General features: G+C 36.5%; 1 protein-coding gene across 2 annotated transcripts in view; it reads left to right on the plus strand.

Moving 5' to 3' along the window:
• The window catches only part of lamc3 (laminin, gamma 3), a 142,722-nt gene that overhangs the window by 42,068 nt on the left and 83,644 nt on the right, over positions 1-17,010 (plus strand). The window contains exon 1 of one of the 2 annotated variants that reach the window (XM_048188514.1): positions 10,570-11,371. The exons of the other annotated variant lie outside the window; for it this stretch is intronic. Within the exon in view, the coding sequence (XP_048044471.1) occupies positions 11,002-11,371 (370 nt within the window). The 5' untranslated portion in view covers positions 10,570-11,001. Of the gene's footprint in view, positions 1-10,569; positions 11,372-17,010 lie in introns of those variants that run through there. 2 annotated transcript variants of the gene reach the window in all.

Consider the following 17,010-nt stretch of genomic DNA (forward strand, 5'->3'; position numbering starts at 1 on the left):
TCAATTTTCCATTCGATGGCACCTTTAATAAAACATTGTTTAGTATGTTTTTAAGCCATTTTAATTATGTGGACTCAGGAAATGTCCTCATAAACCACATTTACGTTTTAATAACAGTGTAATACCCATGTCATTATATACATTTGTGTCCTCATACATCATAACAAGCACACACACACCCTGAATTGAATACAAAGTAGTATGGATTTCTACTTGCAAAAAAGTGGGAACAAGCAAACTCTACAGCCTGTGAATTTGCAAACCTTAATATTATATTATACTACAGTATATTATATTATATTATTAGTTATGATAATAAATATTATTATATTGAATAATTGATTCATAATAATTTATTCAAAGATACAGGAAGCATAAATGTTTATATGTTGTTGCTGTTGTTGTTGTTTTAGTATTTTTTTTGTATTTAGCATTATTTCCCCTGTCTGTCTGTGACCCTATATCACTGATATATCAGTTGAAAATCACTGATACAGACCATCTTAAATATCTTTTCTTATACTCTTCCACATCCAACACACATGTAGACATTCATGCAAAGGGTAATCTTTGAAAGAGACATGAACATCTTTCCTACTGAGAGCAGACACTAAGTCAACAAGCCTTTTTTGAAACCCTGTGAACTGAAAACCCATGCAGCTGTGAGATCCCACCTTGAAAGAACAGAAATTAGTGAGAATGTTAAATGCATGAGCATCTATCTTACGGATTCATTATGTATATCGGTACATTAGGACAAGTTCATTAATTAACTAAATGAATAATCTTTTAGATGATTTATGGCAACTGGAGCCTCAAGCCAGAAGTCACTAAAAGCTTCAGTTTTATTATTATTATTATTTTTTTCTGATTTTAATTGGTCTGTGAGGACAGTGAGAAGGAAAGGACTATGATGTTACTAGGGAAACCATGGGCCTGTACATGAAACATATTCAGCAGAATATTCACTGGGTTAAATGAAGTGTATTTGACATTTACTTGTGTGATAAGTTCATTGACCATAAGTCCATCGATACATAAGGCAAGTTGAAACACTGGATTTTCACAAATGATAAAATCAAAATAAATTAAAAAAAAACTTTTTCCTTCAAACTCTTTAATCGTCAACCTCTCTTTACTTTCTCAGTCGCTTTTACTGCCTCTTGCAATATATACATACAGCTAAATACTACAGTGGGTACGGAAAGTATTCAGACCCCCTTACTTTTTCACTCTTTGTTATATTGCAGCCATTTGCTGAAATCATTTAAGTTCATTTTTTCCTTCATTAATGTACACACAGCACCCCATATTGACAGAAAAACACAGAATTGTTGACATTTTTGCAGATTTATTAAAAAAAGAAGAACTGAAATATCACATGGTCCTAAGTATTCAGACCCTTTGCTGTGACACTCATATATTTAACTCAGGTGCTGTCCATTTCTTCTGATCATCCTTGAGATGGTTCTACACCTTCATTTGAGTCCAGCTGTGTTTGATTATACTGATTGGACTTGATTAGGAAAGCCACACACCTGTCTATATAAGACCTTACAGCTCACAGTGCATGTCAGAGCAAATGAGAATCATGAGGTCAAATGAACTGCCTGAAGAGCTCAGAGACAAAATTGTGGCAAGGCACAGATCTGGCCAAGGTTACAAAAAAATTTCTGCTGGACTTAAGGTTCCTAAGAACACAGTGGCCTCCATAATCCTTAAATGGAAGACGTTTGGGACAACCAGAACCCTTCCTAGAGCTGGCCGTCCGGCCAAACTGAGCTATCGGGGGAGAAGAGCCTTGGGGAGAGAGGTAAAGAAGAACCCAAAGATCACTGTGGCTGAGCTCCAGAGATGCAGTCGGGAGATGGGAGAAAGTTGTAGAAAGTCAACCATCACTGCGGCCCTCCACCAGTCGGGGCTTTATGGCAGAGTGGCCCGACAGAAGCCTCTCCTCAGTGCAAGACACACGAAAGCCCGCATGGAGTTTGCTAAAAAAACACCTGAAGGACTCCAAGATGGTGAGAAATAAGATTCTCTGGTCTGATGAGTCCAAGATAGAACTTTTTGGCCTTAATTTTAAGCGGTATGTGTGGAGAAAACCAGGCACTGCTCATCACCTGTCCAATACAGTCCCAACAGTGAAGCATGGTGGTGGCAGCATCATGCTGTGGGGGTGTTTTTCAGCTGCAGGGACAGGACGACTGGTTGCAATCGAGGGAAAGATGAATGCGGCCAAGTACAGGGATATCCTGGACGAAAACCTTCTCCAGAGTGCTCAGGACCTCAGACTGGGCCGAAGGTTTACCTTCCAAGACAATGACCCTAAGCACACAGCTAAAATAACGAAGGAGTGGCTTCACAACAACTCCGTGACTGTTCTTGAATGGCCCAGCCAGAGCCCTAACTTAAACCCAATTGAGCATCTCTGGAGAGACCTAAAAATGGCTGTCCACCAACGTTTACCATCCAACCTGACAGAACTGGAGAGGATCTGCAAGGAGGAATGGCAGAGGATCCCCAAATCCAGGTGTGAAAAACTTGTTGCATCTTTCCCAAAAAGACTCATGGCTGTATTAGATCAAAAGGGTTCTTCTACTAAATACTGAGCAAAGGGTCTGAATACTTAGGACCATGTGATATTTCAGTTTTTCTTTTTTAATAAATCTGCAAAAATGTCAACAATTCTGTGTTTTTCTGTCAATATGGGGTGCTGTGTGTACATTAATGAGGAAAAAAATGAACTTAAATGATTTTAGCAAATGGCTGCAATATAACAAAGAGTGAAAAATGTAAGGGGGTCTGAATACTTTCCGTACCCACTGTAAGTATATACAGATGACCTGCATGAAAGTACAATAGTTTATTCTTCCGTCAAGATATACTGGAATGTGTTTTGCATCAGGCATGAAATGCGTTCCCTCCCTGGAATGAATTTGCAAGTCAGTCTCATGTGTATTATCATTTGAATGACTCTGTAGTATTCAGTATGCATTTTAAGATAATATAGTCATTGATCTTTCTAGAAACTGACTGAAATAGAAGACCTACAACTCCCAAACAGCCCTTTTCTTGGTCAGTCTGAAGATAAGCAGAAGGCAAAGTAAAAGCGCCCCCGTTTTATGAGTGCCACTGCTCTTAATTCTGGGTCTAATGGCAAAGCAGCCATGCCATTTATTTCCCTCAGCATTCTCAATTTGACCTTTACAGATGCTTATCGCTGACTGCAATCTGCTCTGCTCCCTCTGTCTTTACAACTCTCTTTCACTGCCTCTGTTTCTCTTTCTATCCATCTCTCTTTCTCGGTTCAGTTTTGTTCAGCTTTATTGACATGACAATTTTGCCTCTTTCTTGCACTTTTTGTCAATACAATTTAATTCAATTCTGATTGACATTATTATTACTGCATGCAGTATTGATATTGTAGAATTATTTATATACAATTTTTCTGGCTGTCTATGTATCTGTCTATCTGTGTGTATGTGTATCTGTTTGTCTGCAGAATCCATCCATCCAACCATGGCTGTATTGCTTAAATGTTGTACTCTCCTTGTCACTTTCCAGTTCAGTTTTAGTAGTCAACTATCATTTGCTAAATGCTGAGATAATAATCACAAACACAATATATGCACTTTCTGCTTAGATAACCATGTCAGTTTAATTTGAACTCATTTAATTGTAATTTGTTTTATCACAACAACAACAAAAAAGCAAAAAAAAAAAAAAAAAAAAAGCATTTTGTTCTTTATCTGTGTGTAAATGCATTTGAATGTGTGTCCATTTGTGAGCTATGCATCATCTGAGTTTGCTCTGTTTTCTCCCAACTGACCAAAGGCCACAGTTCATTTTCTCTATATGAATTGTGCTCAAACTATAATCAAAACACAAGTGAGAATGAAACCATCCTTGGGTTTAAACAGAGGTGCACATTGGAGTGGATTTGGTGCAGGGTGCTTTAAGGGCTTATTGAAAGTGGTCTATAACTGTATTCTCATTGTGTTTTCGGTACACTCGAGATTCATTAGGGTTCTATATGGAATGTTTTCACCTTAGAGTCTAGATGCACAGCATGATGGAGTGGATTCATCTTTTCTATATCTGGTCCTCTCCACTACCCCCATGCATCCATTATTGTCTTTTTTCATCTTTATGTAAGTCCAGCTTCTATGTATCCGCTTCTATGTATCCACCCACCTTTTTTTCTTTCCTATCCACCACCTAATTTTCCTCTGTCTTGTTCTCATCATCTCATCACACTCTTCTTTTCTCATGTCAAATTTGGCTTTGCTCTGTTTCTCAGTCTCATTTGCCAGAAACTTCCTTGGTCATGTTTGAGCCTCTATTTCCATAATGTGACAGTCCAATGTACAATTAAAGCCTCCTGCTCTCTCACACATGGGCACACATATACTCTCTGTCTGTCTCTCTCTCTCTTTCATCTAGATTAGTTCATTTTCTGTTCACCCCGTGTAATTCTTAAATTTGCAGAAAAAAATCATCCATAAATCACAGACTACTCTTACTTTGTGTGTGCTGGTGACTGACTGAGCACCATGTTGAGATGCTCATGGCTCATTTCCTCTTAATAATATCAATTCATTTTTTTTAAACACACATTTAGGTTGGCCATTCATCTAAAAGAAAATCAGCTCCAAATGATTGTCTTGTCCTTTCTCAACTAGGGCTGGCATTTCTTATATATAGGCAACTTTGCAGGTTGACCTGCATGCATTGTGCATGTGTGCAAATAAAGCATATTTCTGGGCTATTATATATAAATTATGCATTTTAGAAAGGAAGGGTTGGTAAGTTTTCAATTCCCATTTGAACAGAAAAGCAATATACTGTATGCACAGCTGCACACTTGGATTATCTTTCTTAAACAAATCATAGAGCAGTTTATTTTTTTAATTTATTTATTTGAATTTAAATTAACTTTGATAATAAAATAAACAAATACATAAAAGGAAATTATTTAATAAATTAAAATACAAAAGATATTAAAAAATATATATTAATAAATCATATTTTACAAAAAATCATATAATACCAGGCTCCAGCATCCCTATACGACCCTGTAGGAAAAAGCGGTTTGGAGAATGGATGGATGGATAAGTATAATACATTGTGTATTTTGTTGATATATAAGTTATCTTCACGATTTGATTGACATCAACAACAGCACCAGTCTGATTTAAAGGTGGGGTAAGTAATATTCCAAAAATGCCGTTGGACACTGTTGATATTTTAAATCAACCCAAACAACTCACCCCTCTCCATTGCTCCACGACCATAACTCACCGGCCAATCTTAACCACCGTGCTCTGAGTCGGTCTCGAACCCCGATCGCTGCTGGCAGACGAGGTGAGTGCACTAACAATGACGCTAAACACCGCATTCTCTAGTGGTTGTCAGTGTGCAGTGGTTTACCTGCACAACTCTTACCAGCTGACCTCTGTTACACATGCATTGCGAGAGTGGATGTCTGTTTATTACAGCTGACACGCAACAAAATAATGTTTCTCGAAAAATAAAGCGCAGATGATGAACGAATGACAAGGAAGCACAAAAAATGTACATACAGTTAGTTGCCAACAGCACATATTAGAGTATTAGAGGTTGCGTTAGACTTGTTTCGCCGTCATTTTGATGGACAGGATCGTAAAAAAAAAATCCATCATAATCAATAATTACCCGTCATTTTAATTTTTATATTTTAATGATAAGACATTTTATTCACGAACTTACAGGATAAGCAAATAGGCCTAGGCTATGCATTTACTTATACTATGAAAAGAAAGTTGATCAAAGACTGCGTCACTTTCAGTTTTCATCTTGAACACTTGTCACGGATTGTGAGTGAATGCGATCATCCTTTCCTCTTTACTACTGTACAGAACGAAATAAACATGAATGAAAATAAAAAAATATGTTGAAAGATACAGTAGCTTACCGAAATCTGTATCACGTCAGTTCAATCGGTGTTGCAAACAATGTCACGTAACATTATACCTCAGAAAAGCCATTCGTTGACCATAAACTTATAGTCAGCAAGAAAAAGAACAAAACTTAATTATGTAAGTAAGTATAAGTACACTGTTAGCCCGGATAAGTTGAATTTACTTAAAAAATTTGAGGAAACTGGTTGCCCTAAAAAAATTAAGTAACGTGAACTTAATAATTCGAGTTCATTTAACTTAAAATGTTTTTTAATATTAATTACTTTGTAGTTATTACACCTAGTATATTTAAGTTCAATGTACTAAGCAAGTTAACTTGCCACCAATCAAAATTCATCCATGCCTCCCATCATGCATTGCTGCATGAATAAATTATGAGCTGAATTGTCTTAGTAATTTTCTTTATTCTCACTATTTAAATTTTGCTGTTTTACTGTGACTTTTTAGTAGCTTGTTTTCTAATGTTCAGAGTTGATCTGTTTATCAGAATATGTTGCTTGTCACCGTTGTTGAGATTATACGCTGATTCTTGATGTCTGTGTGTGCCTAAAATTTTGTAGAATCACAGTGCTGCTGTAATCAATAATGTAAATCTAACTCGGAGATTGGGCTCTAAATGAGTTCAGTGATTCAGATCAGATAATGATTATGTGAAAAGATAATCAACACCACCTGATCATCTTTTAACTCTGCTTGTCTGGTTGGTTTTAATGCAGTTAAAACTGCCCAAACAAAATCTAATATTAAAAAGTCAAGAGTCAAGGGCTCAACTAAAACAAACCCTGACCTCGATGATGGTAACTTAAAAATTGTGATTTTCTCCTTTGGTGAAAAACTATAAAAAGGTAAATGTTTGGAAAAATGTCTGTAGGACAGCCAAAACAAATGTTCCAACTGCTCATCAACAGCTCCTTGAATTCACACACGACAAAATGGCGTCATTACCTGCCGCAAACCAGTGTGTAGGAGGCGTGGTCAGGAGAAAAACTTCATAATTTAAGTGCATTTAACTTACATTTATTAACACATTCAAATATACCCACAAATTAGTAGAATATACTTATATTTTATAAGTAAGGCAACCAAACTTAAATATTTTAAGTATATTGTAATTATATTTTTAAGTAAATATAAAATCCGGGCTAAGAGTGTAACTTTATTATTATACAATTTACTTAAACTAGGGTGCTGCTCGTCTGTGTGTAATCAAGCGCATCGTTTTTATTTTATTGTGGAGACTGAACTCGCGCACTGCTGGCACACTGGAGCGCACTCACCACCTACTGGACAGGGGTGGGAATTACAACAAGCTTACATACAAACTATAGGCTAATCTGTAAAAATGAAGGACAGCCTGCTGATTTTTTCCGTCACTGCTAAAAAAATTCCATCAAAGACGGAAAATTTTCGGTTAACGCGACCTCTGAGATATATAAATATATATTATATATGATGTCACACTACCGCCGGTGACACTCCACGACCACGACGGTGGCGCGGTTGTCATGCTTACCGTCACAGCCCTATGTCCCATCTCTATACAGTCTTTTGTTGTTTCAAATCTCCCTCTTGCTCGTTCTGTCTGCTCTACCGTCATACGCCACCTAATGCTGATTGGCTAAATGTTTGTTGTTGGTGTCGGCCCAACTATCTTCCAAACAGTGTTTTTGAAAAATGGTTTACCTCACTTTTAAACATATATCTCATTAAAGGGATAATAACCATCAGAATTTAGTAACCTCAAATTATGTCATATAATTGAAAAAGCAATCTTAAATTATACAGAATTACATTGAAATACAAGGAACAGAAGAACTTACTTTGACACGTCATGTTGACATGCATGTGTCATTTATTGAACATGAATTAGACAGATGAAGGAAGGTGAAAAGACAAAGGATAGAGAAATAGAGGGAAGGTATGTTCAAAGGTCCAGACCCTTGGACCCTCTTACCTAATAACTTTTCTTCTTAATCTCATTTTTTGAAGTCACTTAAGGCATCTGCTAAATGAAGAAATGTGAAAGTAGGCCTGTATGTCCTTACCAGTTTGTGAGGTTTTGGTTCACTTACAAAGGTACAAAAGTGGTTAAACACTTCGTAATAAGAGAGATTTTGTGTAGCAAATGATGAATGAATATCTGGTCCCCCACCCTTGCACTTTTCTCCTCCAAATGTTTATTAGATCCTCCAAGTGAAGTGTGTTCATTCATCTTGATAAAGTAATGATGGGCCATTTTTACAGCAGTTGTGCCTCTGAGGAGCTGCCCGGTGGCATGGTACTATAAAGCACCCTGCATACTTCCAGACAAGCCAATCAGATGTCGGTTTACCAGTACAGTTTCAATTGTAGACATGGGAGAGAGATTCTGAATCTCAATATACTCATGTTTTCATTTGTGACCTGCATCTTGCAATCTGATATTATGCTACAATGAAAAGCAAAACAGTCTTTTCATTCAAATGTATGGTGATTTGCTTTTAAAACAATAAAATGCAGAAATTCCTGTCGGAATGAAAAACATTCACACCTTGAAATATAATCCACTTATCCAGCTATATTGCAAGCATGACGCTTTACACTTGGCAAGTTAAATATGAGGCACATCATTGCATATGCCTGAATGATGCCGTCTTTTGCATTGCAGTCTAAACAGAGTGGAAATTGTGCTGCAACGAAATTGAATTACTGTCCAATCACAGTCCTGTCAATGAAAAGCAATGTCATGAGTTGGTTGCATTTATTCCTCATGTTCCTCTGTAATGACTGCATTTCCGTGTGGTGTGAATTCTCCTTCATATAAAAGGTTCCCAGAAAAGAAAATCAATCACTCTATTCTTTTTACTCCATGCTGTGTCCTTCAAACAAATGGATATGTCGTTGCTTGAGATTACCTAGACTTAATGAGTGCACACAATCAAATTACATTCAACTCAACTGAAATTAAGTTACATTGTCATTTACCAGAATCACTGTAAGACCGTCAATTTGTTTTCCTCAAGGAGTCAAGCAGCAGTGATTGCTTCAAATATTTATGTTTACACAGAAAACTTCAGGTGATTTGCATATGTAAATATTAATTTACTGTTATGTGACACAGTTTTTGTTGTCACTGGTTGTTATTTTCAAGAAGATCTATAACACTTGGAGAACGTTGTATATTAAAATTCCTGTCTCAATGGCCCTTTCTCAGCTGGCAAGTTTTTGTTTTGCAAAAGATGTTGCAAATTTAAAAAGTGTGGTGATATGGGAAGATGTCCCCCTTAACAACAGTGCACTGAGTGCATTTACTGCTAAATCGTAACATGTGCAGAAATGACTTTAGCATGTAAAGGATGAAGATTTAAATTCAAATAAATAGAATTTTATGAAAAGGGACCATTTTTCCAACTTTTTGGGTAAGACACCCCCCTACACCTGGGGGCAAGTATTCCTGTTCTGATTTTTGCAGAAAATAATAATGATAATAATAATAATAATAATAATAATAAAAACAATTTAAACAAATCTGATATTTTTTATTGATTTTTAAAAAAGTACACTAAAAAAATGCTGGGTTAAAAACAACCCAAGTTGGGTTGACAAAGGACAAACCCAGCAGTTAGGTTAAACGTTTGCCCAACGTGCTGGGTTGTTTTATTTAACTCAACTATTGTTTTATTTAACTCAACTAACTGTATTGCTTGCTTAATATGAACCCAAAGTATGTTGTTGGAAATGAACATTTATTAATATGTTTAATACATGAACATTACATTACACAATAAACATGTATTAAATTGCTTATTAATAAATGTTCACCTTTTGATTATTATTTTATGATTGTTGCCACTTGTAATTATGTGTCTGATTTTTAATTTCCAACCTATTTTAGGTTCATTTTAAGCCAGCCATATAGTCATTTTTAAACAATAGTTGGGTTAAATAAAATTACCCAGCACGTTGGACAAACATTTAACATTAACACTAGGTTAAAATAACCAAATCGCTTGGTTTGTCCATTTTCAACCCATCTTGGGTTGTTTTTAACCCAGCATTTCTTTAGAGTGTATCATTGATAAAAATGACAAAATTAAAAATCCTGTGTAAACGTGTGTATTTTAACAATTTTGTTCATTTGTTAATCAATTAAATAACTGAATAATGACATGAATTATATATTCTATGAATTATTATTCTGTAGAATATATATTGGCCTGAATTTTAAATGAAGGAATTCAGTTTAAACGATTTTTATAATCTTTGTTTTTATTTTATTAAAATGTTAAAATACTTATATACTATACATTTATACATTCTCAAATCAAGCATTTATTTAATTAATTTATTTATTTTTTGTTTGTTTTTGTGCTATATGTTGTAGTTATGGCCATCAACCAGCAGGGGCTATTGGGGTCATGCTAACCAACCAAGCCTTGACCCCTCAGTTTTTTAATGAAATACATATGCTAACAGCAGTTCCTATCTCTCCTTACAAAAGAGGGCGCCTCTCTTCCAAACTTTCTCACTCCTCTATACTTTTTTTATCCGTTCTTACATGAAGCCCCTCCCTCTATTTACCTAATTATTGGTCAACTCCAGTCGACTCCCCTTCAACCCTTTCTCTTTCTTACTCTGTCTGTCTGCGAATCTCTATGAGAGAGGAAGAGAGTCTGTGTCCTATGCTTCTTAGAGTGGAAACACATGCTGATAGAAAGAAAACTGAGGAAAAAGACTGAGGATGAAGGAATATTCCAGTTTGTTTTACACCTTTCCTGCTTAGCTGAATGTATATGTTCATGCAACTTGTATATTATATAAAACTTTATTGCTGCATGCAAACTCAGAGAATTGTTTCTGCATCACACAAAATGTGTGTATCTGCATGTGCGTTTGCTATATCACATACTTCATTATGCTTGCCTTTGAACACTGAACTGCTGAACTTCCCTTGAAGTTTTTCCCTGTAGCATGTGGCTCTGATTTGGATTATTTGCTAGACTTGTTTTCGAGCTCTCTGCTCTTTTGAAGTTGTTTCTGTTATAGGCCATTGTGCAGAAGGATGGATTTCTCTGCACTTCACTCTCTTTTACTTCTGCTTTTCACCACATTCTCCCATGTTCTTGCTGGAATGGACTCTTGTTACAATGAGGAGGGTATCCCGAGCCGCTGTTTGCCTAAATTCGAAAATGCGGCCTTCAATCACTCCGTTATTGTTTCAAACGTGTGCGGTATCCCACCTGAGGACTATTGCATGCAGACGGGATCCACACGCTCATGTCACCACTGTGATGCCTCGGACCGGGAAATGAATCGCAATGCCACTTACCTGACTGACTTCCACACGGATGAAGAGCCCACCTGGTGGCAGAGCCAGTCCATGTTCTATGGAGTTCAGTATCCTAATTCAGTCAACATCACACTGCATCTTGGTAAGTCACCAGTTGTGCTTTAATATCTATGAAACAGTAGGAAAAGACTCCCATTGAATGTGCAAAAACAAAATGTGTAATGAAATTTGTACAGATCAGTGTTAAAGTGTTAGCTCACCCAAAAATGAAAATTCTGTCATTAATTACTCACCCTCATGTCGTTCCACACCCGTAAGACCTTTAAACACAAATTAAGATATTTTTGATAAAATACGATGGCTCAGTGAGGCCTGCATTACCAGCAACACAATTAACACTTTCAATGCCCAAAAATCTACTAAAGACGTTTTTAAAACAGTTCACGTGAGTACAGTGGTTTAACCTTAATGTTATGAAGCGACGAGAATATGTGTGCCAAAAAAACTAAATAATAATCTTATTCAATATATCTAGTGATGGGCGATTTCAAAACACTGCTTCATGAAGCTTCGAAGCTTTACAAATCTATCATTTTGAATCATTGTTTTGGAGCATATATCAAACTGCCAGCTGTGTTAACTTCCATGGACGACCTGGATGTCTCTTGTTGATCTTCTTGTAGCCTTCACTTTTCTGGTGTAAAGAAATTATTTTCTTTCTCAGGTCTTGTGACATTTCTCTTCCATGTGGTGCCATTGCTGACAGCACGAAATGGGAAGGGGTTTTAACACCCTTGTATAGTCAACTGTCTGCTGGACACCTGTGTAATGAATAATTAGACTCACCTGTGGTTGAATTGTTAAATTAGACATTTGTAGTCTAAATTTTAGCTTTGCTCCAGAGACTTTCAGTGGGGTGTACTCATTTTTGCATCACCCTAATTTGAGTAAAACTGAAAAAGTTAAACAGATGTTATATAAAACTTAGTCTTGTCAAAATTTTGGAAATTGTTTTTGTGTTCATTGAGATATTGTTTATAATGTTACTGTTCAAAGGGGGTGTACTCATTTACGCTGAGCACTGGAAGTCTTAAAATAAAATAGGAATATTAGATGAAAACCATCTTAAGAAATCTTAAGAAAATTAGAAATGTTGCCTTGGAAACTAGTTGAAATAAATAAGTTTAAGTTGAAGTATTAAAATTACTAAAACTGAAATAAATATAAAGCTATAAGTACAACAAAAGTACAACAAAATGATTAAAATAAATTTAAATGAATATATTATATATATATATATATATATATATATATATATATATATATATATATATATATATATATATATATATATATATATATATATATATATATATATAATTACACTCAACCCAGCATTCTTTGCTGCGAATCTGCTAGTCACAATGTGTTTCCTCCACAGTGTAAACACCTGAGAAATCTAATGTCATTTTGGTATCCTATCAGATTAGATGACTCTGATATCTCAGCTGGTTTCTAGTTCTATTACATTATTGCCCTGCAGACTTTAAGCTACAGTGTTTTCAATCATAAGCAGTCCCATATGTCCCTAAGAATGTAACTATTTTGAAACTATTTTTTGTTATTTGTATTCTGTAAGGTGAAATTTTGCTCTTTTCTTTCTTCCTTAACCCTCAGAGACCCAGTGTAACAGAATAACATCATTTGTACAAAGCAATTAAAAATAACAAACCTTCACTAAATATGGGTAAATACTACACATAACAGTAGCTGATACAACAACAGCTTTGATTATTAGCATATTAACTGCCACAGCTTGCTAAAGGAACTCAAAATGACGCCAACCAGCTGACACAATGTTTAACACTATTGTATTTTTTCACATTTGTATTTTTTTTAGAATATGACTGATCGTTTTGCTAGATGAGACCCTTATTCCTCGTCTGGTATTGTTTAAAGCCCTTTGAAGCTTCACTGAAACTGTAATTTTGACCTTCAACCGTTTGGAGACCATTCAAGTCCACTATAAGCAGAATAATACTGGAATGATTTCATCAAAAACCTTAATTTCTTTTCGACTGAAGAAAGAAAGACATGAACATCTTGGATGACATGGGGATAAGTAAATTATCAGGAAAATTTTATTTGAAAGTGGACTATTCCTTTAAAACAGCTCAAACATACATTTTAGTCTGGGACAAGGCTTAAGCCTTGTCTGTGAAACCGGGCATTGAAGTTTTAAAATCAGTGTGAAAAGCAATACAAACTGTGGATGGTCTCCTTACAAATGGTTTCATCCTGTCTCAGCGGGCGGTTCTAAGTTGCAGTGTGAACCAGACGTGGTTGCAGTCAAAGGTTCGGTTATATGAAAACTATACACTACAGTTATATTTCAGTATTGTGCATGTCTTTGCACCCTTTTCTTGTCATTCCCAAGGGCTGTCGATTATTAAAATAGTTGATTCATAATTTCTTAGCACAAACAGACATCTGTGTTTCTGATTCTCTTCTTATCTTGCTGCTAGCTGAATTGTACCACCTTTCAATTTCTTCACATCAAAAGTGTAGATATAATTTGATGATTTTCTTGGGAGCACATTTTGGGAAAGAGAGAAAAAATGGGAGATGAAAGAGCACTAAAATTGTTTCAACAGGCTAATCAGGGATAAAACATAAAGTGTATGTTCTTGTGTTTGCTCTGATTCAAAGATCCCTTGCAGTTGGGTGTCTGTGAAAGGCCTTCTCACATTTCCAAACCAAACAGAATGCATCCTGGGGAGGCCTTCACACACATACACACACACATACACACACAGCAGAGAGAGAGAGATGGGGGTGGCACAGAAAACACTACAAAGAATAAGACAAACACAGAAAGCAGCAGAGGTCCAGAGGCAGGTCGGGTCTTTCCCATACACACACGTAAACATACATAAACACACACATGCAGACTTCTAAGGAATGTTTCCACATCTGGTTTCCATTGGGGTTTTCATTCAAAGATGTTCAAAGGACCAATATGAGATACAGATGTTTGCTGCAAAATACTGAACTGAACATTAAAAATCATTGTGCGCAAATCATACTGTTTTAACAAAGCTTGTTTAGACCAAGGGCAAACACTTAGAAATATCATATACTGTATGTAAATATTGAAAAAATGCAGTTCGTAGCTAAACACTTTACGGTTGGTCTGTAAACTCTGTGCTTATCTTCAAGTTCAAGTCATTTATAGTGCACTGAAAATGGCAAATGTTAACATGATTTTGTTTTACTTTCATTTTATAGTGTTTACAATCTTGTTTAATTCCGTAATCTTAATAAAAGAAAAAAAAAAAATCAGTTTACCATACACAGACATGATTACATGCAGCTCTTTATAGTTTATAAATATTGAGTCTGGTCAGGTTTAGTTGAGTTCAGACACTAACACACCCACACAGATAAGTTTAGTCTACTCATTCTTTCCAGGATAACAGCTGTTGCTCTATATTGATGTGACTTTGTCTAAAGGTATGAACATACTGTATGAAAGGAATAATTGATGACAGGCCGTTGAATTCTTAGAAAATAATGCACACCTGAGGTGGTATTGCGGCCTCATCGCGAAGCGGAGAATTATTTTCTAAGAATTCAACGGCCCGGAGTCAATTATTCCACTTATACTATGGTTACCACACCTCAAAACACTGTTCCAATGTTATATTTCAAGACATTTGTCAAGTTTTTGTCCTTAAAACACTCTTGTGTGTGGGACTATTTTTTTACGCATCTCATCCCAAGCCTCAGATGCTAATTCCAAAACGTGATTTCAGAACTAGTAACAGAGGCTTGAGCCTTGATAGCAGACTAGTTGGTACAGTTATTAACATGGTTGAGAGAGAGAGAGAATAAGCATAAGTGAATAAGCCTACCTGAGTCTGTGCATCTCTAATGGCAGCAGTGTGTCTACTAATAGCGAAACTATAACATTTGTCTAACGTTACCTCAGGAACCGCACAGTTATTACCTAGCTGGCGAGAAATGCTGCTCTGACAAAACGTTTCTGTGTGAATGTGTGTCCGTACTATACAGAGCATGTGTACGTTTGAAAGAGAGAGAGAGTGAGCTGGAGAGAGTATGAGTTTTCAGGACACAGTAAAACGTATTTTGTGGCAAAAACTATGACAATAATTTGTTGTTTTCATCCTATTTACTATATGTATTTGCTTGGTCAGTGTCGTGGGTTTTGTTTCCTTTGCGGTTGTAGGCTGTAGGACACAACTACTTTAGCCGTGTGTTTCCCTGACAATAATTGCACACCTTAGAACGGTGCTCAACCAATCAGATTTGAGCATTCAGCAGCCCTGTAGTATAAGAACACAGTAATTCTGCATTTGAGGCAGGTTTTTGAGCCCGTAAGTTACAACTTTAAATCACGAATCACGACTTTGTAGCGTTCCAGGAAAGTCACGCCAAACTGCGTAAAAGTGTAAACAAAACATGGTGGACCGTACGGGGCTTATGCTCATTAACAATTATTTCTATCGCCAAAGGTGCTTACTTCTTGCTTATTTGAGGGAAACAGATGAGGAAAACGGCGCATAAGGCAAAAGAAGCTGTTATACCTTTTATTTTACGTTATTTTACCGTGCACTTGCATAAACACTGCATCCGTAGGGGCTGCCATTGTTGTTTCACGGGCTATGTGACGTCAGAACCCGTAACTGGGTGTACATCGATCTAGTACGAGTTCACGGGTGGGAAGTCACGGGGTTGACTGCCGTTCCAGTGCACTTTCACGGGTAGAAGGTTGGAAAAACACGGGTTACGGGTTGCCTGGAATGCGGCCTGTGAGAGACAAACACATTATATATAACGTACATATTCAAATTCAAGTCCTGCAGACTGATTAATTGTTTTGTTCCAGACCGTTCAAGATTAGAGTTGGAAACCAACTCTTGTTTTATTTTTATTTTTCTCCTGCTCCATTTCTTTTCTTGTTTTTTCTAGCCAAGATAATCTTTTCTAGCCAAGATAAAGCACATGCTGAGGTGAAATTATGCCGATCGACATGGCAACCTCCATGGTGTGGGTGAGCATGTCTGTGTATACGAAAGAAAGATATTTAGAAAGATTTAAAAAAATATATAATAATGTTTTTTATTTTTGTGGTGGAGACTCTTTCTGCAGATAATATTGTTTAGCCTGTATGGTGACAAATAACTTGTATCTTTATGTGTGAGACATTGACTAAAGGGTTAGTTCACCCAAAAATTAAAATTTTGTCATTAATTACTCACCCTCATGCCATTCCAAACCCGTAAGACGTTTGTTCATATTTGGAACACAAATGAAATCTGAGAGCTTTCTTTCCCTCCATTGACAGCCTACACAACTACTGTACCAGTATCAAGCCTCAGAAATGTAATAAAGACATCATTAAAGTAATCCATGTGACTCCATTGGTTTACCCTCAGTTTTATGAAGCGACGTGAGTGCTTTGTTTGAGTAAAAAAAAAGAAAAAACTTAATTTACTACTTTTGTCTTGGTTCATGGGTCTGTATGCTCATTCTGTGTGTGTGTGTGTGTGTGTGTGTGTGTGTGTGTGTGTGTGTGTGTGTGTGTGTGTGTGGCCGCTCTTGCATTGTCAGCGTTGCCTAGTTACAGCGCACCTGACGAGTCAATCTAGCGGTCACAGGTGTACCTCATCTGCACTGCCTTTATCTGGCTGGCGTTTCTATGGAGTGTTGTCGGATCGTTGTTGTTCATGTCCTGTCCTTGTTCTCTGTGCAGTCTTC

This window comes from Megalobrama amblycephala, linkage group LG4, assembly GCF_018812025.1.
Source record: "Megalobrama amblycephala isolate DHTTF-2021 linkage group LG4, ASM1881202v1, whole genome shotgun sequence".
NCBI lineage: Eukaryota > Metazoa > Chordata > Actinopteri > Cypriniformes > Xenocyprididae > Megalobrama > Megalobrama amblycephala.